This window comes from Phytophthora cinnamomi (genome assembly GCF_018691715.1).
Source record: "Phytophthora cinnamomi strain GKB4 chromosome Unknown Contig14, whole genome shotgun sequence".
NCBI lineage: Eukaryota > Oomycota > Peronosporomycetes > Peronosporales > Peronosporaceae > Phytophthora > Phytophthora cinnamomi.
The window spans coordinates 2,608,017-2,634,243 of NW_027150947.1; the positions used below are offsets into that span (position 1 = coordinate 2,608,017).

The 26,227-nt window shown below is 57.8% G+C and overlaps 8 protein-coding genes across 10 annotated transcripts; 3 read left to right on the top strand and 5 right to left on the bottom strand.

Moving 5' to 3' along the window:
* Positions 1 to 311: 311 nt before the first annotated feature.
* IUM83_01516 (uncharacterized protein) lies at positions 312 to 2,096 on the bottom strand (the record flags this gene model as incomplete). The annotated part of the gene is made up of 1 exon (XM_067925376.1): positions 312 to 2,096. One exon carries the CDS (start codon positions 2,094 to 2,096, stop codon positions 312 to 314), a length of 1,785 nt encoding a protein of 594 aa, XP_067797400.1.
* Positions 2,097 to 3,764: 1,668 nt separating this feature from the next.
* IUM83_01517 (uncharacterized protein) lies at positions 3,765 to 5,570 on the bottom strand (the record flags this gene model as incomplete). Of its 2 annotated transcripts, none has more annotated exons than XM_067925378.1 (1): positions 3,765 to 5,570. In XM_067925378.1, one exon carries the CDS (start codon positions 5,568 to 5,570, stop codon positions 3,765 to 3,767), a length of 1,806 nt encoding a protein of 601 aa, XP_067797371.1. The 2 variants fall into 2 exon arrangements, with proteins under 2 accessions (XP_067797371.1, XP_067797370.1); XM_067925377.1 differs by having other exon boundaries at positions 3,765 to 4,820.
* An 873-nt stretch (positions 5,571 to 6,443) lies between these two features.
* IUM83_01518 (uncharacterized protein) lies at positions 6,444 to 9,770 on the bottom strand (the record flags this gene model as incomplete). The annotated part of the gene is made up of 3 exons (XM_067925379.1): positions 6,444 to 7,081; positions 9,365 to 9,665; positions 9,750 to 9,770. 3 exons carry the CDS (start codon positions 9,768 to 9,770, stop codon positions 6,444 to 6,446), a joined length of 960 nt encoding a protein of 319 aa, XP_067797365.1.
* A 505-nt stretch (positions 9,771 to 10,275) lies between these two features.
* On the top strand, positions 10,276 to 14,196 carry IUM83_01519 (Linear gramicidin synthase subunit D; the record flags this gene model as incomplete). The annotated part of the gene is made up of 1 exon (XM_067925380.1): positions 10,276 to 14,196. The coding sequence occupies one exon, from the start codon at positions 10,276 to 10,278 to the stop codon at positions 14,194 to 14,196; it is 3,921 nt and encodes a 1,306-aa protein (XP_067797364.1).
* Positions 14,197 to 14,470: 274 nt separating this feature from the next.
* IUM83_01520 (acetyl-CoA carboxylase, biotin carboxylase subunit) lies at positions 14,471 to 16,748 on the top strand (the record flags this gene model as incomplete). The annotated part of the gene is made up of 3 exons (XM_067925381.1): positions 14,471 to 15,283; positions 15,369 to 15,673; positions 15,749 to 16,748. 3 exons carry the CDS (start codon positions 14,471 to 14,473, stop codon positions 16,746 to 16,748), a joined length of 2,118 nt encoding a protein of 705 aa, XP_067797733.1.
* Positions 16,749 to 19,780: 3,032 nt separating this feature from the next.
* Positions 19,781 to 20,989, top strand: IUM83_01521 (HSF-type DNA-binding protein; the record flags this gene model as incomplete). 2 transcript variants are annotated; one of them, XM_067925382.1, is made up of 2 exons in its annotated part: positions 19,781 to 20,667; positions 20,756 to 20,786. In XM_067925382.1, the coding sequence occupies 2 exons, from the start codon at positions 19,781 to 19,783 to the stop codon at positions 20,784 to 20,786; spliced, it is 918 nt and encodes a 305-aa protein (XP_067797734.1). The 2 variants fall into 2 exon arrangements, with proteins under 2 accessions (XP_067797734.1, XP_067797735.1); XM_067925383.1 differs by having other exon boundaries at positions 19,781 to 20,989.
* Positions 20,990 to 21,958: 969 nt separating this feature from the next.
* IUM83_01522 (Transmembrane protein) lies at positions 21,959 to 23,656 on the bottom strand (the record flags this gene model as incomplete). Its single annotated transcript, XM_067925384.1, has 1 exon — positions 21,959 to 23,656. One exon carries the CDS (start codon positions 23,654 to 23,656, stop codon positions 21,959 to 21,961), a length of 1,698 nt encoding a protein of 565 aa, XP_067797731.1.
* Positions 23,657 to 24,200: 544 nt separating this feature from the next.
* On the bottom strand, positions 24,201 to 25,892 carry IUM83_01523 (Transmembrane protein; the record flags this gene model as incomplete). The annotated part of the gene is made up of 1 exon (XM_067925385.1): positions 24,201 to 25,892. One exon carries the CDS (start codon positions 25,890 to 25,892, stop codon positions 24,201 to 24,203), a length of 1,692 nt encoding a protein of 563 aa, XP_067797732.1.
* Between the last annotated feature and the right edge of the window lie 335 nt (positions 25,893 to 26,227).

Below are 26,227 nucleotides of genomic sequence, written 5' to 3' on the forward strand. Positions count from 1 at the left end.
CAAAAAGTTAACACGATAAAGGTTTTAGGGTAAAACGATATTTTGATATATTGAAGGCAAGCTCGAGAGCAGGCGCCGCATGATGCAAGTTTGGCGATCTCTTTGGGTTCCTAGTTGACTAAGCTGCAAAATGATAGCTGAACGCGTGAAGCGACACTACCGATCTGCAATCCTTGATAGTAAAGTATGAATGAATGCTGCTGATCTGCGCGTACACACGGACAGGTATTTGGTGTTTTGGTCTGACGATCGATTTCGTCGATGATGGCCTCGATGATGGCGGGACGGAGTTGGAGTGATCTTTTAGAGCACTACACGCTCAGAGGGTGCATGGCCTCACTCTCCCATCGCAGCATTCCAAACATTGCTTCGTTCGCCAGCTGATTCAGCACCTTGTCATCCTTCTCGCCCTTCACGTCGTAGTATCCAAGGAAGTGCGCCTTCCACTGCGACGTCTCGTTCTCACCCCCAACGAACATCCAACCCTGGCACTCCTCACCACGAATGCAGTTCTCGGCGGCTTCAGTCTGGACGGTGATAGATTTCAAGCCGATATAGTAATCGTCGCCATCACGCAACCGGAACGCCACCGAAATGAACTCGCGGTCCGACATGTCCGACGCCACAGAAGCAATGCGGTGCACCACCACAATATCGTCCGTCACCTTCTGCAGGATGCGGAACTGCTTCACGTCGGGATAAATGCGCTTGCACTTTTCAGGGGACGTGATGATATCCCATGACGCATTTGCAACCTCGCGGATGTTCTTGTCGCTAATAGACCGCATGGCACGGAAGTTGAGGCACGTGCTTGCAGCCCACAGCTCCGTCTTCCAGCCCATCGCGTAGCAAACATTCGTCTTCGAGTTTACAGACGGACCGAACGTCTTCAACTCATTGTACGCGTGACGCACAGCCTCGTGGCACAAGTTCAGGTCCACCACCAGCGTTGGACCCTTCAGAGGGTTCATCTGGTCGCTGATCCACATCGGGACACCCGCGATCTTCTTGCGGTCCACGTCGCGACAGTCGCTCGGCAGCGCGTTCAGACCGTACTGGATCATGCGAGCGAAGTTTTCGTGCTGCAGCAACTGCTCCTTCAGCTTGTTGTTGTCCTTGCGCAGCGTCTGCACCGTCTGCATCTGCTTCTCGTACGCCTCCGTCAACGCCTGCTCGCTCATGCCCGCCATCTGAGAGCACTGCTCCGTCAGGTCGCCGCCGATGATGCGGATCTGCTCCTTCAGCTCCGCGATGCGGTCGCGCAGGAAGCTCTCCTCGTCCTTCTGTTTTTTGCGGCGGCGACGCGAGGCGTAGCGGACCTGCTGTCGGCGGCGCTCCTTCTTCTTCTGGGCATCATCCTCACCCATGCCAGCGTCTTCATCGCTGCTGCCACCGTTGTTACTTGAAGTCGTGAGTGCTCTAGAGCTGGCCGATGACTTGGTTGAGCTGGGCACAAGAGCGCTAGGTGCCACCGCCGCCTGGCGAGACGCAGTGGGCGCCGGGATGGTGGCGTTGAGTCCGCCAAGTGTCCCGAGGCCCGACGAGACGGCAGGTGCGCCCATGCTTGGCTGCTGCATGCCAACGCTCATGCGTCCAGTGGTGTCCACGCCGTTGGGCGTCATCTGGTTCATGTGCATGGAGCCGGGCATGCCGTTCTGCTGCATGGGCGGCGCTTGGCTGGTCATGGGCATCCCTTGGGTGCGCCCGGGCTGCATGTTTGGCGCCTGCGAGTGCTGCTGCATCAAGTGCTGCTGGTCGTAGACGTGGCTGTGCATCTGGCCGAGGTGTTGCTGCTGCTGCTGGCCGCCGAGACCCACGGGATCGTTGCCGAGCGCGCCAAGCAGGTCGTCCACGAAGCGCGGGTCGTCCTCGGGCGCCACCATGCCCGTTTGCTGCATGAGGCCCATGCCGCCGTGCTGCTGGTGCATGGGCGGCGGCGGGTGGTACAGGCCGTTGTTCATGGGCAGCGGGTCGAACATCATGTCCTGCATGCCGTAGTGCTGCTGCATGCCCGGCTGCGCGCGCTGCTGTTGCTGCTGGGGCATCCCGTTCGGCATGCCCGCGCGCATGCCGTACAGGTTGTTGCGCTGGTCCATCGCGGGCGGGCGAGCTGCAGAGATGGAGGCGGGGGGGAGCGGGGGCGATGGCTGTCGAAGCTCCTCCTCGTTGCTGGCAGATTGGTATGTGCTGCCGGCTTGGCCAGGCTTCTCCCGCGTCTGAGCGGCTGCGATTCATTTGCAATTCATTCGGAAGAGTTTCGACCAATGGAAGCGCGCCAGATGACTGGGAGGGGCGCGACGTACAGTACTCTTCTGGCTCGAGCTTCGAAAAAGGCCCAGCGAGTTAGCGAGGTTCTCTTACCCCTGCGTGATTAAGCTCGACTGGAGCAATGCAACTAAGCCCACTAAAGCAGCGGCGGGTGGGCCCATTAGTGTTAGGCGTCTTGCCTTGGGGCGCTGGTCGGCCGTTCGGTCGCTGCCAGCAGCAGGCATAACGCCACGCCTGGTTGCCACGCACGCGAGCGGAGCACATCCTTCCGTCCATGCCACATAGACATGAGGCACGCGCCCAGCGGCGCCGTCAGCTCAGCTCAACATCGAGAAAAAGCCGTGCAGTGCAGGCATGCTGCCAAGGCTTCTTCGTTGCCTTCTTGCGAGCGCAAGACGCCCGGTCAGATCGGGATCACCCTCCCATTTCCTCGGCGCCAGATCCCCCAACTTCCCGCGCCGGCGACAAATCGGATCGAGGCCCGGTCTGGTGCAGGAGCGCTATAGCCAGTCCGGGGAGCAGCACCTCAAGAATAGCTCACCAAAGTACTGGAACCAGTGGGGTGGAGCAGCGGCGGCATGACGGCCTTCATGCGCGCTGTCTTTATATGCGTGCTACTACTTGGATTTAAGCTGTTTGTAGTGTCCTAGTTGATGCAAGAAGCTCAGGGGTCATGCGCATTGCCAGTGTACAACACCGATACACTGGGATGCACTGCCCTTCAATTGCGCAAAGGGCAACACGCAGCAGCGGCGTGCATGCACTCGGAATGTAGGGCCACGATGAAGCGGGACCCTCCCTACTTCATACCATGGCGACTAGCGCGAAGGGCGCAGCGTTAGCCGAAACGCCGGCGTTGATTCTATTACATGCACTTGTATTAATACTGCTTGGATGAAGTGCAAGCAGCGGATCGTCATTGACGTTCGGTGAGCAAGCGAGGCGCAAGTCCGTCCGACCACCCAAAACTGTAGACGAATTCCGCCACGTGAACCTCCGACAGCCCTATCGTCGCCTTTTGTTGGGTCAGCATCAAATTATTTCGCGCGGCTTGCTTGATCGGTTGCATCGGGAACTCTCGATGCCCGCGGGCTCGTCAGCGTAGTGCATTGTGGAGAATCTCGGCACCGCAATTTGCAGCACCACGGGCGAACCATATTACAGTCACGACGTTCGTCAACATTCTGCCACGGCAGCTGTGATCTTCAGACGCGAACATCTTCACCGAAAGAGTGGAGTCTCCAGCATCTACACACGGATCGACACTTTTTTCTTTTCTCATATTTTTCAACACAGGTTATGCATGTACTCAGACCTGCCACGTCCTCCCTCAAGTCGTGCGCAGGTGTGCTGTCAACTTACAGTGCAGCACTGTCAGCAAAGTCACCTCTGCGAACTGTAGGTCTCCGACCTCGCAATAGCGCTCCCTGCCAAGCGCACCAGATACTTCGCGCGTTAGGCAAAGAGGGCCACCAAAACGGGAAAAACTCGCCGCTTTAAACGCTCAGAGGGTGCATGGCCTCACTCTCCCATCGCAGCATTCCAAACATTGCCTCATTCGCCAGCTGATTCAGCACCTTGTCATCCTTCTCACCCTTCACGTCGTAGTACCCAAGGAAGTGCGCCTTCCACTGCGACGTCTCGTTCTCACCCCCAACGAACATCCAACCCTGGCACTCCTCACCACGAATGCAGTTCTCGGCGGCTTCAGTCTGGACGGTGATAGATTTGATACCAATAAAGTAGTTATCTCCATCACGGAATCGGAACGCCACCGAAATGAACTCGCGGTCCGACATATCCGACGCCACAGAAGCAATGCGGTGCACCACCACAATATCGTCCGTCACCTTCTGCAGGATGCGGAACTGCTTCACGTCAGGGTAGATACGCTTGAACTTATCAGGGGACGTAATGATCTCCCAAGACGCATCAGCGACCTCGCGGATGTTCTTATCAGTGATTGGTCGGACAGCGCGGAAGTTTAGACAAGTGCTCGCCGCCCACAGCTCCGTCTTCCAGCCCATCGCGTAGCAAACATTCGTCTTCGAGTTTACAGACGGACCGAACGTCTTCAACTCATTGTACGCGTGACGCACAGCCTCGTGGCACAAGTTCAGGTCCACCACCAGCGTTGGACCCTTCAGAGGGTTCATCTGGTCGCTGATCCACATCGGGACACCCGCGATCTTCTTGCGGTCCACGTCGCGACAGTCGCTCGGCAGCGCGTTCAGACCGTACTGGATCATGCGAGCGAAGTTCTCGTGCTGCAGCAACTGCTCCTTCAGCTTGTTGTTGTCCTTGCGCAGCGTCTGCACCGTCTGCATCTGCTTCTCGTACGCCTCCGTCAACGCCTGCTCGCTCATGCCCGCCATCTGAGAGCACTGCTCCGTCAGGTCGCCGCCGATGATGCGGATCTGCTCCTTCAGCTCCGCGATGCGGTCGCGCAGGAAGCTCTCCTCGTCCTTCTGTTTTTTGCGGCGGCGACGCGAGGCGTAGCGGACCTGCTGTCGGCGGCGCTCCTTCTTCTTCTGGGCGTCGTCCTCCGCCATGTTGCCATCCTCGTCACTGCTGCCGCCATTGTTGCTGGACGTCGCAAGTGCTCGGGAGGTCGTGGTAGACTTGGTGGTAGGCACAATGGCGCTGGGTGCGACGGCCGCCTGACGGGATGCAGTGGGAGCCGGGATACTGGAGCCAAGGCCGCCAATGCCACCAATGTTGGAAGACGGCGACGGCGCCCCCATCCCCTGCTGTTGGAGGCTAATGCCCATGCGACCGCCGGCATTGGGGGCCATCTGGTTCATGTGCATGGAGCCCGGGATCCCCTGCTGCATGGGGGGAGCTTGGCTCGGCAGCGGCAGGCCCTGCGTGCGTCCTCCCTGGAGGCCGGGCGCCTGCGAACGCGGCGGCACGAGGTGCGACTGGTCGTACATGTGGTTGGGCATCTGGCCCATGCTCTGCTGCTGCTGTTGCTGCGCGTTCATGCCCACGGGGTCTCCCAGCGCGCTCATGAGGTCGTCCAGGTCGTCCTCTGGCCCGACCATGCCCTGCTGCGGCATGAGGCCGCCGAGTGCCTGCATGCCTCCGGCCCGCGTGCCGGGGTGCTGCTGGTGCATCATGTGGCCGCCGACGGCCGGGGGCTGGTGGAACATGCCGGTGCTCATGGGCAGCGGGTCGAACATCATGTCCTGCATGCCGTAGTGCTGCTGCATGCCCGGCTGTGCGCGTTGCTGCTGCTGCTGCGGCAGACCGCCGGGCAGACCCCCGCGACCGCCGGGGATGCCGTAGTTGCGCTGGTCCATGCGCTCGGAGAGGGGGAGGGCAGGCAAGAACTCGCGGGGTCTGGCCGGATGAAGCACGCTGTCTTTTTCGGTTGTGGGGGCAGCAGGGGGGTTTACAGGCTGCAATTCAAATGAAATGCAATTCATTTGCGAGTGCTCTCCGGCCAATCAAAGCAGGGCGTTTCGTTCATACAAATTCCAAGTCAGTTTGGTCACGTCAGAGTCTTGCAGAGGCTGCAGTCGAGCAAGGTTGCCCGCGCCTGATAATCGCGTGGGGTGATGCTGTCAGTATAAACATCTTGGCAAATGTGTTGAGTCCGAACCGGTTCACTTCATTACTCGGGTCAACAGTACATGCTACTAGCATGATGCTAGTTGGTGCCAAACAGCGCGTGAACCGCGACGACCAGCATCTGCTCGGCGTAGTTAGTGAGCGCGGTCGACATGCCGGGAGTAGCACATGGAACTCCAGGGTGTACGAGAATATCTAGGGGCTCACGGCGAGGTGCACCCATGGTGTTCATTAGTTCGCGGTTGTTGTTGACCGTACAGCTGATGGGGGCTTCATAGCTTTGTCATTGTCGGCAATGCGTTGCGCAAGCTGACGGTAACACACTGGGACATCATCGCGCTTCCACCACTCGGCACATTTGTATCCGGGATCTTGGCGCTGCATTCTTCCTGATGCTGCCACTTGCTGATCGTTGGGCTTCTTGCCGGGTAACACGGTGGTGGCGTGGTCGCAGCGGCGCCAGCAATTGCTTGGTGCCACTGCCTTGCTGATGTTTTATTCCGGTAATACTCAAGTTCATACTAAATCGTGCTGGCTCTTAGCGCCGCGAGATGCACTTTAACCGCACAGCCCCAAGAGAACTGAATTACAAGGAAATTAGTCTATTCTTCAGGCGCCGCAGCGGGGTCTGAGCTTGTTGTTAGCATCCCCGACTTGATTGGGGACTTGGTTGGGGAGCGAGGTGACGTTTGTCGCTGTCTCGAACGATCATCTCCGGGAGATATTGGTACAATCTCGGTCTTGTACGACGAGCTGACATCGCCGAACGAGTCGTAGAAGCCCTTTCGGCAGTGCTTCTCCACCCGCTTCTCCAGCACGAATGCCAACTGAGGCGACAGATCCCTGTGTCTAGTCTGGTAAATCTGACGCTGGACCACGGGGCTCGTGACTGTCGTGCAGTATTTGTCCAGGATGGAATCGTACGGCGGGAGCTTCGAGTCGTGGGGCGTCGTAGGCACCCAGTTACGCTCCCGGTCCTGCAGTATGGGGTTCGGAGGTTGAATGATTCTACGACTAGGTGAAACAAACCGAGATGTCTGCGGGTTCCCATACACCTGTCTTGCAGATAGCGGGCGCTTCTTGGTCTCCTTCAGGTTACCTGAAGTCGGGGGTCTTGCCCGCAGCGTTGGCGGTACGAACGCATCGTACTTGCTCAGGTCGTCGCCATGGCGGAACATGTTGACAAAAAGCCAATCGCGCTTTGTCTTGTCCATCTTTGGGAGGTCGAAGCGAAGATTCGCTGGGGTTCTTACAGGCTGAAGCAATCGTCGTTTACCTCCGTGCTCTCCACTCGTAGATGGCTTAGAATCCACCTTCTGCTTCGGTACTGGTGCCTTTCGAGGGAGTTGCGGGTATTCGTTAGGTAGGAACTGGTATGATGATTTCGATGGCGACCGCGGTGACGAGATCTTCGAGCTTGTTTTAGGCGGGCTTTCTTGATTTCTTGGTGATTGGCTCGGTACAGTAGTTTCGCCAGGATTGTTTTCTGTCGCTGGGCTATTGCACACGGCCGGAGTTGTAGGCGATGCTTGGAGATCCAGCTTTGACGACTTTACTTTACTGCGTGGAGGTCGCGGGGTAGTCGTGGGCTTGTTATCTGCTGATGGTGGAGGAGGTGCGGTCGTTCTGTTTGTTGCTGGACGTGACGGCTTCATAGGAGGCGATGGTTGTTTGGCAGCTGGGCTCGCATTTTTCATAGGCCGGGCTGGTCGAGACTGCCCAGGTCCAGGTTGGCTCGGTTCCTTTGGCGCTTTTGTTTTTTCCTTGTCGTCAGCGACAGTTGCTAGCGGGGCTTCAGTCGACACTGAGGCCTCAGTAGGTTGACTGGGGAGTGCTTCAACCTTGACCCTTGCTGCCTCAGCTTTCAAAGACAGTTGCTCGGTTGGTGGCGTAGGCGGTTGTGCTTCGTTTTCCATTTTAACCGGAAGGTTGTCAGTGCACGCTACTTCTTTGGCCGGCACTTCGGAATCAAAGGGTTGCTCTGAATCGATGATCTTATCCACGATCTCGACAGGTACCATCGTATCATTCTGAGGCAACACTGAGTCTTGTGTCTCGAATTTATCGGTATCAAGTTCGTACTGCCCAACTTCATCATGTCCGACACATGTATCCTGTTCTGGGGTCGCCTGTCGTGGGGTGTCCGTATCAAATTCGTCGTCGTCATCATACATAGTTGCGAATGCTTCATCTCCAGTGTCCTCACGTTTTTCTTCGGTAACTTCTTTGCCATTACCTTCTGCTTGAGCTAGAGACTCTGGCGGGGCATTTTGTTGCTCGGATGCGAGAGCTTGGAAATTCTCGTTTCGCTGCAACTCAAGTATTGTACGAGCTTCTTGGAGTAGCGTTTCTGTTTCGCGTCGTCCGTCTTCGACAAATTCGTCGACATCATAATCGCTTGGCTCGTCGTTAGATTTTGGCGGAGAGTCCTCTCGTTCAAAATGAGGCGCTTCAGTATCATCGGGGAATTCGTCTTCCATCTCGTCAGCATACTCGTCATCGTTTTGGCTGCTACGGGGTGGCTCCGGTTTTTCTGGAGTTGGCGCACTATCTGGGGTTTGCACCACTGGTGAGTCTGGATCGACCTCGCCATTGAGTCCTGTTGGGCCTATGTCGTGGTTGCCGACAGTGTTCTCGATATCAGGTATTTCGTACATGAACGTGCTTGGTCCATTTTTGGGACGTTCTACCCGCGTTGGTTGAATTTCGTCGTTTTCATTGTCACTTTCAAAGCTGTCATGACTTGCTTCACCATAACTCCCATTGTCCTCGCTGTAGGAGTCGTCGCGTTCTTGGCTCTGTGGCAGATCGGCGACTTCTTCCAATACATGAACCTCCTCAACACGAGGCAAGGATCCTGCGTAGAATAGCGACTGCGTCCTTCGTGCAGGAACAACTACCTTGTCACTGTGTATATCTCGATATGATTGCGCCCGTGCACGAGAGCTAGCGGCGTTATTTGACACGGGGTCATTATTATCATCCTCGACGCCATTTTCATCCTCTTCTGTGTTTGTCTCCTCTTCAGCCAGATTTTGTGGTGGAGTCTCCTCTAGAACTGGGAAGCAAGCACTTTGCTTTCTGGCCCGGCCTTGCCTCTCCGGGGATAATTCCTGGGGAATCGAGTCCATCCACTTATCGCGTGGCGCCGTTGACAGCATAAGCGGCATGCTCCCAGCTCGAACAAATCGAGCTTTAGGCATGAAATCATTGGTCATTCGAGCAATCACGGGAGACGGAACACTAGATCTGCGAGGACTCACAGCTTCCTCACCGAGGTTTCTGGAGAGAATGGTGTTCTCCGGCGGAGCTGGTGCGACTTCGTGCTCCAAATCAACCGAGTACTCAACCTCACTATCATTTACGGCGCCGGTTTGATCGTCGGGGTCTGGTGATACTTTCTCAATCCTATCCTCATTTTGTGTCATTTCGGCGGCAGGGGGCGTTGGTTCACTTGCAACCACATTCTTCTCTTCTGTTGGAGGTTCGACATCAACCACTGCCGAGTCTTCATCAAACTCACCGTGGTACGGTTCTGCATCCTCCTGTGAATCACCCGCAAAGTCATCTGCACCTGCGGGTGTGCTCTCAACTGGAACCCCAGTCACCTCAATTGGTGGCGGTCCAGCGACTACTACCGCTGGGTCATCCTCATCGAACTCGGCATCATAGCCATCCACATTCTCTTCGCCAGGCTCCCTCGGGCTTCCTTGCTCGACACCATCTTGCTTTTCATCAGTCTCCTCGTCTTCCTCGGCAAACTCCTCGTAGCCTGCGTCGACCTCAGGTTCCGAACCAAACTCCTCGTCCGAGTACGCCGCATCCTGAGGATTTCATGTGACACATTTGTAAACAACTCAGCGGCAATTGACGGAGGGAGATCTGCAAGTTATCTCATTCAATCTTACCGCGCCTTCTTCCGCCATCATCTACCACCGCAAGCTCCACGCGGGCCCACTGCACAGAGTAGCCGTCCTCCCCGTGATGCCCGACGAGCAGTGCTGGGCCAACCTGCATTTGCCTCGAAATAGAGGCCATTTCCCCCAGAATAGACGAAATCCCAATGCATGCCTGTCAATCCCCGTAAGTGTTTCAATCTCCCTTCGCGCTGTCTGTCACCACTGAGCACATCTGTCGCCCATGTGGGCATTACTACAAGCCGTTGGCTTGATGCCAACGCCAGCACCGACTAGCGAAAATGCCGTGTTTGAGCCAGCTGGTGCCGCGTGTTCAAGCCCGAAACACGAAATTCAAGTCTAAATCCCCGTCTAAGCCGATCCTTTGCGGATTTTCCCACTCGCCGCGCGAATCACGAGCTGCGAAAGGTTGTCTCTCACGCAAAAAGTGACGACTCGGCCAACGCACGTCGTCACCCAGGTTCATTCATTCATTCACCCACCCGAACCCACCCACGCAGATAGATCAACGCAGAGTATGGCGCCGCGAGTGACCGCGACGTGCTTCCAAGAGGCGGAGGCGGCTCCGCTGCGCGTACTGGCGCTGCCCCACGCGGGTGGCGCCTCGCGGACGCTGGCGCTCGAGTGGGGCAAGAGCTTCCGCGCGGCGGGGCTGGCCGTCGAGCTGTGGGGCGTGGACTGGGAGAGCGAAGGCGAGGGCCCCGTCGCGGAGCTCGTGGCCGCCGTCTGCGCACAGCTGAGCGGCGGCTTCTTCGGCAAGCCCTTCGTGCTGGCGGGCCACAGTCTGGGCGCGCTGGTGGCGCTGGCGCTCGCGCACGAGCTGGAGCGGCGCCAGTTCTCGACGCCTCGCCACGTTTTCCTCTCGGGGGCTGCGGGGCCCGGCAGCTGGACGCTCTACGACGATGCGGCGGTGCTGCAGCACGACGCGGAGCTGCTCAAGCTGCTGCAGCAGTGGGGAGGCACCGACCAGCAGCTGCTGGCCATCCCCGAGCAGAAGCACAAGCTGCTGACGGCGCTGCGCGCTGATCTGAGGCTGCACAACAGCGTCGTGCAATGGTTTACACAGCAGCAGGAAGTGAAGATCCACTCCGACGTGACGGTGTTCGGTGGCGAGGAGGATCCGGCCGCCCCTAAGGACTCCTTGGCACAGTGGAAGGACGTGTGCGGGGAAGGCACCGAGTTCGACGTGAAGCTGTTTCCGGGCGGACACTTCTATCTCACGAGCACTGAAAGCCAGGAGGCCTTTGCCAGGTCTTTCATTGCCAAGCTGGAAGCTGTGAGCGCCATCGTCGTGATGGAGTCACGCGCGCTCATCGACGGGCTGAACGCCAAGATGGGGCCGTATCCATCGGAAAAGTGCCTGCACGACATGTTCGCAGAGGCTGCGAAGCGGACGCCTGATGCCATTGCCGTCTACTACGAGGGCAAGACGCTCACTTTCCGTGAAGTGGATGAGCAGAGTGAACGCCTCGCTGACTACCTGTTCCACGCAGGCATACGCCCTGGAAGCATCTCGGGCATCTTTATGGAGCACTGCATCGAGTTTGTGATCGCGTACATCGCCGCGTTGAAGGCTGGTGGAGCGTACATGCCACTGGAGATCGTGTACCCCCCGGATCTCCTTGAGCGCGTCATGGAGGAGTCCAAGCCGGTCATTGTACTGACGAAGAAGAAGTTCCGGAACCGCCTGCCGGCATGGCAACAAGCACTGGAGCTGGATGATGGATGGCTTGAGTCTTTGACCCAGCAAAATATCCCAACGATGCCGTTGGATCGCATACGTACACACCCAGATGATCTGGCCTACGTCGTCATGTCTTCCGGAACTACTGGTGTGCCCAAGGGCATTTGCTGTCCGCATCGCGGCGCTGTCCACTCTTACGATTGGCGCCTCACTCACTGCCCCTACAAAGAAGACGATCGAGTGGCCTGTCATGTTTTCTTCGTATGGGAGCTCTTGCGTCCGATGCTTGGAAACCGTCCTCTGTACGTGATCCCTGACAACACCATCTACGACCCCGTCAAGCTCGTGGACTACCTGGACACGCACAGTATCACTCGCATTCTCTTCACGCCGTCACTCTTACAACTGATTCTTGACACCTGTTCGAAGGAGGTACTGCTGCAGAAACTTTCAAAGTTGCGATTGGTTTGGCTCTGTGGTGAGGTGGTGACGCTGGAGCTGCGCGATCGCTTCGTTCGCCTTTTCCCTACATGCGAGTTGCAGAACCTCTACAGCGTCTCCGAGTGTCATGATGTGAGCGCAGTAGACCTAGCTGCAATGAGCGACTTCGATAACTCGCTCTCCACCAAGTATGCCTCTTGTGGCAAAGTCATGCCCAACGTGAAAGCCTACGTGCTCGATGACGATTTTAAACCCGTGTCTGTGGGAGTACCTGGAGAGCTGTACATTGGTGGTCCCTGTTTGGCTATCGGGTACCTAAACCGCCCGGAGCAAACAGCACAGCGCTTCCTCAAACACGTCGTGCCCGGGGAGACTGTTTACAGAACTGGTGATCGTGCACGCTTCTTGCCGAATGGCCATCTTGAACTGATTGGACGTTGCGATTTCATGGTGAAAATTCGTGGATACAGCGTTGTTCTTGGTGCTGTCGAGTCGGCGCTGGCTCAACACCCTTTGGTGTCTACTTCAGTCGTGCTCACTGAAGGTGACGAGGGCGAGGATAAGCGTTTGGTTGCTTATATTGTGCCAGAAGACTGGGAAAGGGTTCCCAGCGCATCAAACCTTCGCGAGTTCCTTAAGGAAAAGCTCCCGCACTACGCGATCCCGTCTATATTCGTGCAACTTGATGCACTTCCCATTAACAGTGCAAGCGGCAAGCTGGACCGGAAGAAGATGCCTTCGATTGAGCAAGCCAAGAAACTACGCAATGAATCGATCGATTTGTCAGTGGACCCGAAGAATCTGCCTCAGACAGATACCGAGAAGAAACTTGCGTCCATTTGGTCGGACCTTCTTCGTCTTGAAAATGACAGCGTACTGCACCGCGAAGCAAGCTTCTTCGACGTAGGTGGTCACAGCTTGCTTTCAACCCGACTCGTTTCAAGTATCCGCGACATCTTTGGGGTTCAATTGACCCTGGCAGACATCCTCTCTTCACCCGAGTTGTGTGCCATCGCGTCGCGAATCGACCAGTCGTTGACTGATACGGGCGAAAGCAATGCTCCAGTCACGTCCGAGAAGACCGAGAAGAAGAAGGTGGTTCTACCGTTAGAAGCTGTGGTCGACGCTTCGATCTACCCAGCCCCCACGCGTAAGGCTGGTTACAGTCGCTACCGTGTAGAAATGGTGAGCCTTCCTCCGCGCAACATTTTCTTGACGGGTGCGACTGGTTTCCTCGGTGTGCATATCCTGCACGCGCTGCTGAAGTACTCCACAAGCGTCGTGTTCTGCCTGGTCCGTGCGGCCGATGAAGATGCGGCGATGGAACGCATCAAGACAGCGCTCAAGGACTTTTCCCTGCTTGATGAAGCACTGAAGTTTCATCTGGAGGACCGAGTGGTTCCTGTGCCGGGCAACCTCGCGCAGCCGCTTCTAGGTCTGGACGCCGACAACTTCAAGATGCTGGCAACAGAGATCGATGCGATCTTGCACAACGGTGCAGATGTCAACTTGGTGAAGCCCTATTCGGCTCTGAAAAGCGTGAACGTGCTGGGAACACAGGAAGTGCTGCGTCTTGCTGTGACCAACGGATTGTCCAAGACCCGCGTGAAGCCCGTCCACTACATCTCAACGAACGGCGTGTTCCCGTCCACGCTCACAGCGCCCAAGTTTTTGGAGACCGCCGACCTAAGCGAGCTCTCGGACCAGCTCGAGAATGGCTACGCACAGAGCAAGTGGGTGGCCGAGCGAATGTGTCACGAGGCGGCGCAGCGCGGCCTGCCGGTGTCAATTCTGCGGCCGGGCAACATGGCTCCGTCGTCTCGCACGGGTCAGTGGAATGCCAGCGACTTCATCTACCTGCTGCTCAAGGGCTGCGCAAGTCTCGGGGCTGTGCCCGCTCGCTCCGACTGGTACTTCGACATGACGCCAGTGGACTTCGCCGCGCGTGCTATCGTGCACTTCGCGGCGCTGCGTCCAGTGGAGGCGCTGGGCCAGACGCTGCACATCCAGAACCCGGCGCTGCCCGTCAAGAGCGACGCGTTCTTCCAGTTCTTCACGGCCGCGCTGAGCAACAAGTCGCTGGCCGCAGTCGAGTACGCGGAGTGGAAGCGCAGTCTGCAGCAGTCGGCAGCGCAGCCGGACGCCGCGCTGGAGACGCAGAAATTGGCCGCGGGGATCGACTCGTTCGAGGTCTACTTCCAGAGCGACAAGGTGTTCGACGCGACGCTCTCGACCGAGCTGCTGCACGGTGCCGGCATCCCGTGTCCGACGGTCAACCAGGCGCTCCTCGCCACGTACACGGCCCAGTGGTGATCGCCGCCACATTTCGTGACAGTCTCCACCAATCGCTACGCTCCGTGTCAATATCCACCAATAGATGGACGTACATGTTCCGCTCACGCTGCTCTTATCGTGAATTTCCCCGTTCTCCTCCAATCACACACGTTCTCCTATCTTGTAGTTGAAGTCAAAGCTACTTCAACCCGGGCCCTCTGTCGTCTGGTGAGCAGCCGATCATCGTCGGTATCATCCCGGCGTCACTGCCATCGATCGTCCTTGCCATTCCGCAGCTCTCCGCGCGCCAGCCATGCTGCGCCTCCACCCCCTCCGTCTCCAGCGTGCCGTCCTGCGCGGCGCTCGTGCGCTGTCCTCGTCCACGGCTCCGCGCGGCTTCCGCAAGATTTTGGTGGCCAACCGCGGCGAGATCGCGTTGCGCGTGCTGCGCTCGGCGCAGAAGCTCAATATCGAGACGGTGGCCGTCTACAGCGACGCGGACGCAGACTCGCAGCACGTGAAGCTGGCCACGGAGGCCTACCGCCTGGGCCCGGCGCCCGCCGCCGAGAGCTACCTCAACTACCGCAAGATCCTCGACATCTGCCGCCTGTCCGGCGCCGAGGCCGTGCACCCGGGCTACGGCTTCCTGTCGGAGAACGCTGCGTTTGCACGCGCGTGCCAGGACGCGGGCGTGGAGTTCATCGGCCCGCCGGTCAGCGCCATCGAGGACATGGGCTCCAAGAGCGCGTCCAAGGACATCATGATCAAGGCCGGCGTGCCCGTGACGCCCGGCTACCACGGGGAGGACCAGAGCTTCGAGACGCTGCAGAGCGAGGCCCGCAAGATCGGCTACCCGGTGCTCATCAAGGCCGTGCTGGGCGGCGGCGGCAAGGGCATGCGGATCGTGGACGACGACAAGGACTTCCAGGACGCGCTGGACGCCTGCGTCAGGGAAGGCCAGGCCTCGTTCGGAGACGGACGCGTGCTCATTGAAAAGTACCTGAGGAAGCCGAGGCACGTGGAGCTCCAGATCTTCGGGGACAAGCACGGCAATGTCATCCACTTATTCGAGCGCGACTGCAGCGTGCAACGACGCCACCAGAAGGTTCTGGAGGAAGCGCCGGCGGTAAGTTGTGCCGGTGGTGGGTCAGACGATGTTTTTTATTTTGTTGGTACTCACTAGATGCTACGTGATGGGTTTGTTTTGACAGCCCAATATGTCGGAGGCGTTGCGCAAGAAGATGGGGGACGCAGCAGTCGCAGCCGCGAAGGCCGTGGGCTACGTTGGAGCTGGAACAGTCGAGTTCCTGCTCGACGAGGACGAATCCTTCTACTTCATGGAGATGAACACGCGTCTGCAAGTGGAACACCCTGTCACCGAAATGATTACCCAGCAGGACTTGGTTGAGCTGCAACTGAAGGTTGCTGCGGGGCAGAAGCTCCCGATCCGCCAGGAGGACCTGAAGATTCACGGTCACGCTGTCGAGGCTCGCATCTACGCTGAAAATCCCTACAAGTACGTTTTGGGTTTACTTGGTTTTACGTGTTGTTGGTCAAAATTTACTTACCAGTGTTTTGGTACGTGTCCTAGTGATTTCCTCCCCGGAAGTGGCACATTGCAGCACATTCGCTTGCCTCGTACATCTAAGGACGTTCGCGTGGACACTGGCATTATCGAAGGAGATGAAGTGTCCATTTTCTATGATCCCATGATTGCCAAACTGATCGTGCATGGAGACAACCGCCAAGCTGCTTTGGACACGATGGTCAAAGCCCTTCATGAGTACCAAATCGTGGGCCTGCCTACAAACATCGAATTTGTGGCTCGTACGGCTGACCACGCAGCATTCCGGAAGGGAGGTGTTGATACAAGCTTTCTCAACAAGTTTGGTGACGATGTTCTTGGATCCCTGGGAACGTATCCGTCTTATACCAAGGCTCTTGGGGCTGTGACCTTACTTCTTCTCGAGCAGGTCAGGCGCCGCCCTGCAGGAAACACTAGTACCGAGCTGCACTCGCCTTGGTCCGATGATTCCCTAGCACATTTTCGCTCGTTAGAAACACTCGAACGAAACCTTCAGCTGAATCATGACGACGATGAAGCTTCGGTGACTGTCAAGTGTATGGCGAAGAACACGTACCAAGTGTTGTTGAACGGTGGCGATAGCCCGGCTGCCAGCTTTGAAGTCAGCGGTGAAATCGACGTGAACGGAGACTTCAAATTCCGAGTGGACAACCGCACGTTCAAGGGTACGGCTGTGATTCACAACCAGGATCTCCACCTCTTCTGCGACGACAACAGCGAGCGCTATGAGTACAAGTTCCACATTCCCTTGCCGTCTTTCGAACCTGCAGAGGGTAGCGCCGACTCAGCCGCCCACAGCAAGATTGTGGCGCCGATGCCCGGCAAAATCATCAAGGTGTTGGTGAAGAACGGCGACACGATCACGGCCGACCAGCCGCTGCTAATCATGGAGGCCATGAAGATGGAGCACATGATTCGCGCCCCCAAAGATGGCAAAGTGCAGGAGCTCTTCTGTGAGAAGGACGATTTTGTGACGGACGGCAACGTGCTCGTCGAGCTGGACTAACTGCACTGGGAGCTAAATGTTCGCGATTCCCTGCACTTCGTGTACATTTACGTGCTTCAGCGCAGCAAGATGGGTTAGTAAACCATCGTAACAAGACTCACAAGTAGTGTGGTAAAAAATGAGAATTGCCAGCGCTAACGAGTCCTCAAACCCAGAAAACCCCAGGGATTTCTAATTATCTTTCTCCTTCACTCACCTCATTCTGTGTACACGTAGATCTCGAGGCAATTGGAGACGTGTGGTGTTTTGTTGGGGACGTCGAGGCCGGAGAGCATGTGCATGGACGAGGGCGAGCGGGGTTGGTCGGGGCGGAGCAGATTGGAGAATGGCCGAGAATAGAGAGACCGAGCACGCGCACACCAATGCGCTCCGAGCTACAGCACCGCGGCTGGCACCGCAGGTGCTCGCGTCATTGTGAGCGATGGCTGAGTCACAACACCTGGCTGAGCCAGCCGCAACTGTTGTTCGACAGCTTGCTGCTGGTTTGCAAAGGCAGGTGCGGGTTACAGCAGTTTGGTCAGGCTGTCACCACGCTGTCGTGGAGAGCGACCACGTCAACGGCAGCATAAGACTTGAGTCAGAGGTGGTAAGCTCGCCAATTGCTTCAACAATATAGGACTAATGGGTGTTGATTATTGGGAGAGTGCACGGCAGAACCTCCTGCTCGATGAAAATTGGCGTCCGCATGGGTACGATCAGTTTGATCACGGCAGATATCACACCAAAAGCTGGTTTGATAACACTGCTGATGGAACGATGAATGCTACATGCTTGATTTTTTTCAATTCAACCAGTATTGTTTCCGGAGCGAGTTACTGGGGTAGGTTTTCTATTCGCGATTTTCATTGAAGATGCAGTGGGTTGTGGCTTGAGCGATAACTTTGAGGGGTTCGGCTTAGAGAACACTCCGCTGGAGGTTTTGATTGTGCACTGAACATTCGGATGCACCTATCTTGACAATGATACCATTGATTGAAAAAAAGAAGATGCGCTTCGACGTATGTTGTGTTCACTATTTTATCATTGCCAATACAGATCGCTACGTTCTTATTAAAATATAACTAAAATAAGAACGTAGCGATCTCTATTTGCAACGATACCAAGACGCTTGTGTCTACCTATTCGACGCAGATTTTTTTTCTCGCAAGAAAAAATATCCTAGGTTCCTTCCAACGCCCAAACTGCTCATTTTCTCTTTCTACAGTTTTATGTCGCTGCGTTTTCGCGTTGTACAACTCGACTGCTAGTTAGTACAACATGGTAGATCCCACTTAAACCATGACTTAAAGCTCTAAAAGTAGTTCTCGTGAATTCTGATCACGCCTCACTAAGAAATATTCCATAGAGTGCAGTGACGCAACGCCCTACGCCACCCGACTCAAGCCTACGACCCAACTCACGTCTTATGCTGCCGCTGACGTGGTCGCTCTCCACGGACAGCGTGGTGCAGCCTGACCAAGCTGCTATAACCCGCACCTGCCTTTGCAAAACTAGCAGCAAGTTGTCGAACAGTCGCGGCTAGCTCAGCCAGGTGTTGTGACTCAGCCATCGCTCACAATGACGCGAGCACCTGCGGTGCCAGCCGCTGCTGTAGCTCGGAGCGCATTGGTGCTTGGGGGCATTGCAGCCTTCGACTTCGAACGGCCGAGAGGATTACGGACGTGTTGCCATGCGCAGCAAGTAAACCGCGCGAAACGAACGTTGACCACCGTCCGCCGTCCCATAGACGCGAGCGTCAGTTGAGGCGCTGACTTGACTGGTCCTGTGGCCAAGCCCTCTCTGTTCCTGACACCACCGCGGAGTTGAGCAGCCTTCCCGGCGCGAGGGTCCGCACCCTGTTGAGGCGCAGCCTGAGTCAGGTGAATCAGCATCAGGCAAGGGCAACGGGTAGGAGGACGGACTGGCCAGCACGGCACGCACGTCCGCCCATGGCGACCACCTGTTTGAAGCAACGCGCGAGAAATCGAAGCGATGACGAGCCCGATCTACTAGCGAGATAGAATGTTGCGGTGCTTGGGTTGAAACGACCGAGCTATCGGTCCCGGAGCTCGGCTCCGGTGTCTTCGCCGAAGGCTAGTGGCCCCGTTCCGCGCGGCTGTCAACTGCCGGTGCCTCGCCTGGGTGACTGGCACCGGTGCCCCCGCGCACTTCACGTTGAGCCCGAAAAATTCGCGCGGCCCTGATTTTGCCCCTCTGCGTTGAAGGCCCCACACGGGCATCGCGCGAACGTTCTAGCCTCCTTCAGCAGCGATACCGCCAAGAGCTCCGGTCGGCGGCGAAGGAGGGCCGGCAGCAGCCCACCAGCTCGTCCACAGGACACAGGTATGCGCGCAGACCGTAGAAACGGCGTTGGCTTTGGCGCTCAGAGCTTGACACGCAAAAACGCGCTCTGCTTGTCGCGGAGAACTCAGTATCTTCAGCTTGGGCCCGACAAGCTCGCTAGCACGGGGCGTAGTAGCCCGCCCGGCTCTGAGTGAGGCGGCGCACCTCTGCCGGGGTGGGTCCCTCCACTGCGGACAGGCTCGGGTCGCCGTCGACGCCGCGATGGTCATGGCTACACGCCGTCGTAGCTGCCACTTCAACTCCGCCGTGGGCAGGAATCAGCATCAGCTACTGCACGCTGTCGTGCGAGGGAAGATGCGGTGCACTCGAGCGCTTCAAGCCGGCCCGCGCGCGCGCCACCCATTCCTGCGTGGGCCCCGCTCTGGCCGCTCCGGCCGGCTGGCCCCCTTCAACGATGCCACCTCCAGCGAGCGAGTCTCGTCCAGAGCCAGCAGCACTGCTTGCTGGCCTTGCCCGCTGCTGCGTTCGACTAAGATCGCCGCGCAAATCTGCAAACGATGCCGTCCGCGCCGCGGTCGGCGGTCTCCCGTGGCATGATACCGGGCGTCCCACTCGACCCAGAGTTGAGCCCAAGCCTTTGCCCTCTTCGTCTCGCGCTCTTGGCCGCAACTCGGACTGGCTACGATAGCCTTGACTAGCCTGCAGTGCACAGCAACCACCTCCGCTAGCGTCGGATATCGTGGTTGTAGATGTCGTCGCAGCCAGCACACGTGCGGCCGAAGGTAGATAGAGCTCAGCGTGCCTCGTCCGAAGCCGACCCTGCTGAGCGCGAGCGCGAGCGGCGCCCGTATGCCCCGTATCGGATGGTGCCCGCGGCCTATGTGCGCATCCCACTCGTTGAAGTGGCAGCCGGCGCCGCACCGAGAGTCCTGTCTGTTGCTGCCGCGCGCTGGTCTCTCCGTTCTCGGCCATTCCCCAATCTGCTCCGCTTCGACCAAGCCCGCTCGCCCTCGTCCATGCGCATGCTCTCCGGCCTCGACGTCCCCGGCCTCGACAAGCTGCCGCCCGTCCTCAGTCTCGAGGCCGCTGCCGCGGCCAAGCCGCGCGAGGTGGCGCCGTTCCTGCGCAGCCTGCGCCGCATGCTCGAGACCGAGAGCGACGACATCCTGCGCTGGACGTCCAACGGCCGCGCCTTCGAGATCCTCGACATGGACCGCATGATGGAGGAGGTGCTGCCCAAGTACTTCAAGCACCGCAAGTACACGAGCTTCCAGCGCCAGCTCAACTACTTCAGCTTCAAGAAGTGGACCAAGTCCAAGGCCGTCGTCTGCACCTTCTCGAACGACTGCTTCCTGCGCGACCGCCCCGACCTGGCGTGGCGCATTACGCGCAAGAAGTCGGTGCACTCCAGCACCACCAGCAGCAGCAAGAGCGGCGGCTCCACGCCGCGCAAGCCGCGCCCCATGTCAGTGCCAGTGCCGTCGGCGCTGGCCAAGACCAGCAGCATGAAGCTCGAGCCGTTGAAGCTCGAGCCGCTGAAGCTCGAGCCGCAGCCGTTCCCGAGCAAGAGCTCGTGGAAGAGAGACATCGCCATCCGCGTGCCCCGTGCGCCCAGCGCCATGCTTGTGGGCGGCCCGTACGGCAGCGGCCGCCCCTTCCCGTCGCCCACCGACATGGACATGATGCTCCTGGAGAACGACGTGGAGCCGCAGAGGTATTGCCAGTCCGCCAGCAGCTTCGTCTCGCCGCCGCTGAGCGAGCAGGAGGTGGACTCGCTCGAGTGGATCGACAACTTCCTGCCGTCGCTCGAGGCGGCGCCGCGTCAGGAGGAGCCCGTGTTCTTGGGCAACACCGTGAACGTGGGCGCCAGCGCGCTGCTGCGCCAGGCGCCGCACTACCTGTTCCCGTCGCTGCAGCCGCCGTCGGGAGGGGACTACGCGTGCCTGGCCTCCATGTAGGCAGGCCGCACAGCCGCTCGGTAGGATAGCACCACGACCGTCTGTCTGTCTGTCTGTATCTGTGTGTCGAGCTTGTAGTAAGTCGAGTCCTGCATAGAGACCTCCCTTTATTTACCTCTTCTCGCGCCGATTTGCATTTAACGGAGCTCTTCCTGCCCAAAAGATCGCGGCCGGGCTGAAGTTTGGCGCCGCCATGCGCTCGCTATGCACTCGGCGCCTTGTTTACAGCGGCTGCCTCGGATGCAACGTAAGGATGTGCCCTCCCGTCAGGCATCGGCGTCCAGCAAGCCTCAGCGTCCGACGCGTCGTCGCCGCAGACAGGGGCGCCACGCCAACGCCCGACACCAGAGCGGATCTTGCCGTTGTTGCCATGACCACCGCCACCGCCACCTTGGGGGCCCAACGCCTTGGGGCGCCGGCGGAGACCTTCCCTGCCGTGGCAGCGTTTCGCTCCACACTTGCGCCATCTTGGCGCATCCCGCATAAAAGTGTAGGCTGTGAAGAGCTCCTTCTCTCGGTTACTCCGCGGATCTACGCCGACGCCAAGCTACGGCTTGCTCCCCGAGTATTGGGGAGCGTCAAACACACCCCAGGGCAAGCTGGCCGCACAGGCAGGGTTGCTGACCACGCTCGCTTGAAGTGGGCGGCTCGGGGTCTCGCTGATAAATCCTGCTAGGCGCATAGCGTTGCAGTCGCCGCATCAGCCCTTCCCATCGCGGACTCACTTTCAAGGACCCCCGTGAAACGTGAGCGGGCTATGGCGGCAGTGGCCAGCCGCGGTCCTGTTGAAGTGTTGACCGAGGCTGTGTGAGAGGGCTGAACTGCAATGCCAGCGCCGCTGGGGGGGATTCACGACGACAGTCGCCCGATACGTGTAGGTAAATGAACAACCAAACGGCTACAATCGCTGATCTTTGAAACTTTCGACTACCTTTTGAATCAAAACTAGAAGAGACCGAGCTATTAACCTTAGCACCCGCTACCGCCGGCGATACGCAGGCAGCTCGTGGACTCGAAAAGACTCAAGATGTCGGTCATGAGCGTCCACGCCAGAGAGACGAGGATGTAGGCGATGGTCACGATACCCCAGAACTTGCTCTTGCGGTTCTCGCGCTGCATCTCGTGGATCTCGTCCTTCTGTCTCGGCAGGTAGAACACGAAGGCCATGGACACCAAGTTGAACGCGTACGCGATGAGGTACGCGTACGTGACCTGGGACCGCACGTGGTGGTTGTCCTGCTCGATGAAGGTGCGCCCGATGTCGAGGTAGCCGTCCACGGACTTGGTGATCACGGTGGCAAACGGCGAGCCAACAGACTGCGTCGTGACGGCGAGGCCGAGTAGCGTGGCCTCGAACCCCTTTTGGTTCTCGATCTCGATCATGAAGAGCTGTGCAACGTAGTCACCGGCGGCATACGGCACTTCGGCCACGAGCGGCACGCCCAACCAGAACCACTGGCTGCGATAGACGTCCCAAATCGTGAGCAGGGTCGGGATGGCGTCGATGAACACGACGCAGACCTCGCACACGATGATGATGTGGCGCCAGTTCCAGTGCAGGCCGCGCGTCTTGACCAGGTAAGTGCCGCTGATCGTCAAAAAGGCCGTGAGCATGCTTGCAATGCCCGAGTTGAGCGGCTCGACGTGGGCCCAGTCGCTCTGGATCACGCTGGACGAGGTCACGGTGATGGTCGAAAACACGGTGTAGAAGAAGCGGTAGGCGGCGTAGCGGTAGATCACACGCTCCTGGAAGAGGTTGTACAGGAACGGCAGGACGGGAATCTCAGCGCGCTCGCCCTTGACTTCTTGGATGCAGTACCAGGAGAATGGAATGGTGAGGAACGACATCGCGGCGCACACCCACATGATGGCGTTGAAGCCCATGGTCCAGGAGAAGGTGCCGCCGTAGTCCTCGCTGTTCAGCCCAATTCCCGTCATGAAGGAAGAGATGACCATGAAGATATAGTGCACGACAATGACGTCGCCCATCGCGGTGCCGCGGGTGGCCTCGGGTTCGCGCTGCGAGACGTCCATCAGAGCACCGTTGAAGCCGCTGTACGCCATCACCGTGCCGAAGTTCGCGATCATCATCAAAATGATCAGCTTGATGCCACGGTTCGGAGCATCCGTGTTGAGAGTTGCGAGCTGCTCCGGTGTCATATCAACAGTAGCGATGTCGGACAGCGATGGGTCCGTGTAGTAAGGCTCGCCCAGAGGCAGCGCTGCCATGAGCAGACACGAGATGAATGACAACGACCAGCCGAGGATCATGTACGGCCGTCGACGGTAGCCGAAGATGGGGCAAGTGTCCGTCAACATGCCTGTGAAGATGCGAAGCGCGCGTGGGAACGTCACCAACGCAGTCGCGGTTGCAACGAGCGTCGTGGACATGTGCAGGTAGTTGTTGAGCACCGAGTAGATAACTCCACTGACAGTTCCGTAGACCGTGCCGACAGCAGCGATATGCGTGAGCATGCCGAGGTTCTCCCAGCTGTAGGCCGACACGGATCCGTTCGCCGGGCGGAGACTGCCATCTTCCAGCTGGATCGGATCGGTTGGTGACTTGACCTCGGCGTAGCTTGTGTGTGTCGGTGCGTCGTCGGGTCTGAGTTTTGGGAGGCTCTCAACGGAGATGCAGTCGGTGAGATGGAGGTGAGACTGCGCCATGGCGGCTCGAAGCAATTTGAGAAATGGACTGCCATCGCGACTGGAGAGATCAACGCTGCGATGATGCGATCCTGCGGTCGGGGCGCAGGAAGTGTTGTGGACGAACTGAGCGGGGCGCCGCGGCGATATGCAATGCTCAATGTGAGGCGGGCGTTAACGGTAATGTGTGTGTCAGCACTCTCACCATCCAAAATGATCCTGTTGGGCTTCAACGCGTGCATGGGCTGCTTCAGCTTTCGTCACGCTGCGAGTCGAGTGGGCCGCCAATCCAGGGCCGCAAGCCGCGATGGTCACGGACCGCCAGAAGAGGTCCACTCTCTGTTGAAGTGATTCGCTGCTGACAAGCCTCCCTTATTACATGTACATGTAGGGACGGTGTTCCAAGCCACGTCCACCTAACGTCTGAGTCTTTGTGTTGAGTTACCATCCATTTGAACTTGCAGTACAACATTGGGGGCTACAGGCAGTAGAATTGCTTCTGTCTTCAAAAAATGAAATCGTAAAAAGTCAAAACGTGTGGATACCGCTGATCCTTGCAAACGAGCTAGCACCCGCTACCACCAGCAATGCGCAGACAGCTCGTCGACTCGAACAGGCTTAGGATGTTGGTCATGAGCGTCCACGCCAGTGAGAAGAGGAGATAGCTGATCGTCAGAACGCCCCAAAACTTGCTCTTGCGGCCCTCGCGCTGCATCCGGTGGACCTCCTCCTTCTGCTTCGGCAGCAAGAATACAAAAATCACCGACAGCAAATTGAACGCGTACGCGATAATGTACGTATAGGTGACCTGGGATCGCACGTAGTGGTTGTCTTGCTCAATGTACGTGCGACCAATGTCGAAGTAGCCGTCGATCGACTTGGTGATCACCGTCGCGAAAGGGGTACCGACGGATTGCGTCGTAACTCCGAGACCGAGAAGCGTAGCCTCGAATCCCTTCTGGTTCTCAATCTCAATCATGAACAGTTGAGTCACGTAGTCACCTGCAGCGGCAGGCACTTCGGCTACGAGCGGCACGCCCAACCAGAACCACTGACTGCGGTAAACATCCCAAATAGTGAACAGAGTCGGAAAGGCGTCGATAAACACGACGCAGATTTGGCAGACCATGATGATGTAGCGCCAGTTCCAGTGAAGGCCTTGCTTTTTGATCACGTACACGCCCCCCATCGTCAAAATCGCCGTGAGCATACTCGCGATGCCCGAGTTGAGCGGCTCAACCTTCGCCCAGTCGCTTTGGATGACACTGGACGCCGTGACCGTGATTTGCGAGCAAACGTTGTAGAAAAAGCGGTAGGCAGCGTAACGATAGATCACACGCTCCTGGAAGATGTTGTAGAGGAACTTAAACCCTGACATCTGAGCTCGCTCGCCCTTCACCTCTTGGATGCAGAACCACGAAAACGGGATAGTAAGAAGCGAGGCTGCAGCACAAACCCACATGATGGCGTTGAAGCCCATGGTCCAGGAAAACGTGCCTCCGTAGTCTTCACTGTTCAGCCCAATTCCCGTCATGAACGACGAGAAGATCGTGAACACGTAGTGCACAATGTTAACATCGGCAATCACGTTTCCACGGGTGGCCTCGGGTTCGCGCTGCGAGACGTCCATCAGAGCACCGTTGAAACCGCTGTACGCCATCACCGTGCCGAAGTTCGCGATCATCATCAAAATGATCAGCTTGATGCCACGGTTCGGAGCATCCGTGTTGAGAGTTGCGAGCTGCTCCGGTGTCATATCAACAGTAGCGATGTCGGACAGCGATGGGTCCGCGTAGTAAGGCTCGCCCAGAGGCAGCGCTGCCATGAGCAGACACGAGATGAATGACAACGACCAGCCGAGGATCATGTACGGCCGTCGACGGTAGCCGAAGATGGGGCAAGTGTCCGTCAACATGCCTGTGAAGATGCGAAGCGCGCGTGGGAACGTCACCAACGCAGTCGCGGTTGCAACGAGCGTCGTTGACATGTGCAAGTAGTTGTTGAGCACTGAGTAGAGGACGCCGCTAACGGTTCCGTAGACGATTCCAACAGCGGCGATATGCGTGATCATGCCGAGGTTTTCCCAGCTGTAGGCCGACACGGATCCGTTCGCCGGGCGGAGACTGCCATCTTCCAGCTGGATCGGATCAGTCGGAGACTTGAGCTCAGCATAGCTTGGGTGAGAGAACGTGTCATTGGCCCTGGGTTTCGGGAGGCTCTCGACGGAGATGCGGTCGGACAGGTGAGACTGCGTCATGGCGGGTCGGCCAGAATTGAGAAGTGGGCAGCTCCGTCGCGACTAGGGAGATCGGCATCGGCAGCAGATCTGCGGTCCACACTGTGAACTCCACAGACAACAGAGAGGACGAAGGGAACAGCTCCCAGGTCCTGGACGACAGTCAGCGGACGCCAGCGGCACACTCATCCGCGGCGACCTTCCATGCAAATCCTGATGCGCTCGATTATCGGTTAGTACACTATGCAGAAATTAACCTGTGCAGCGGGCGCGTGGGTTTCCGTCATGCGCGACTTGCCAATCCATTGCGCGCAGCTCGTGGTGTCACGACGAGAAGTACCACGACGAGAAGTACC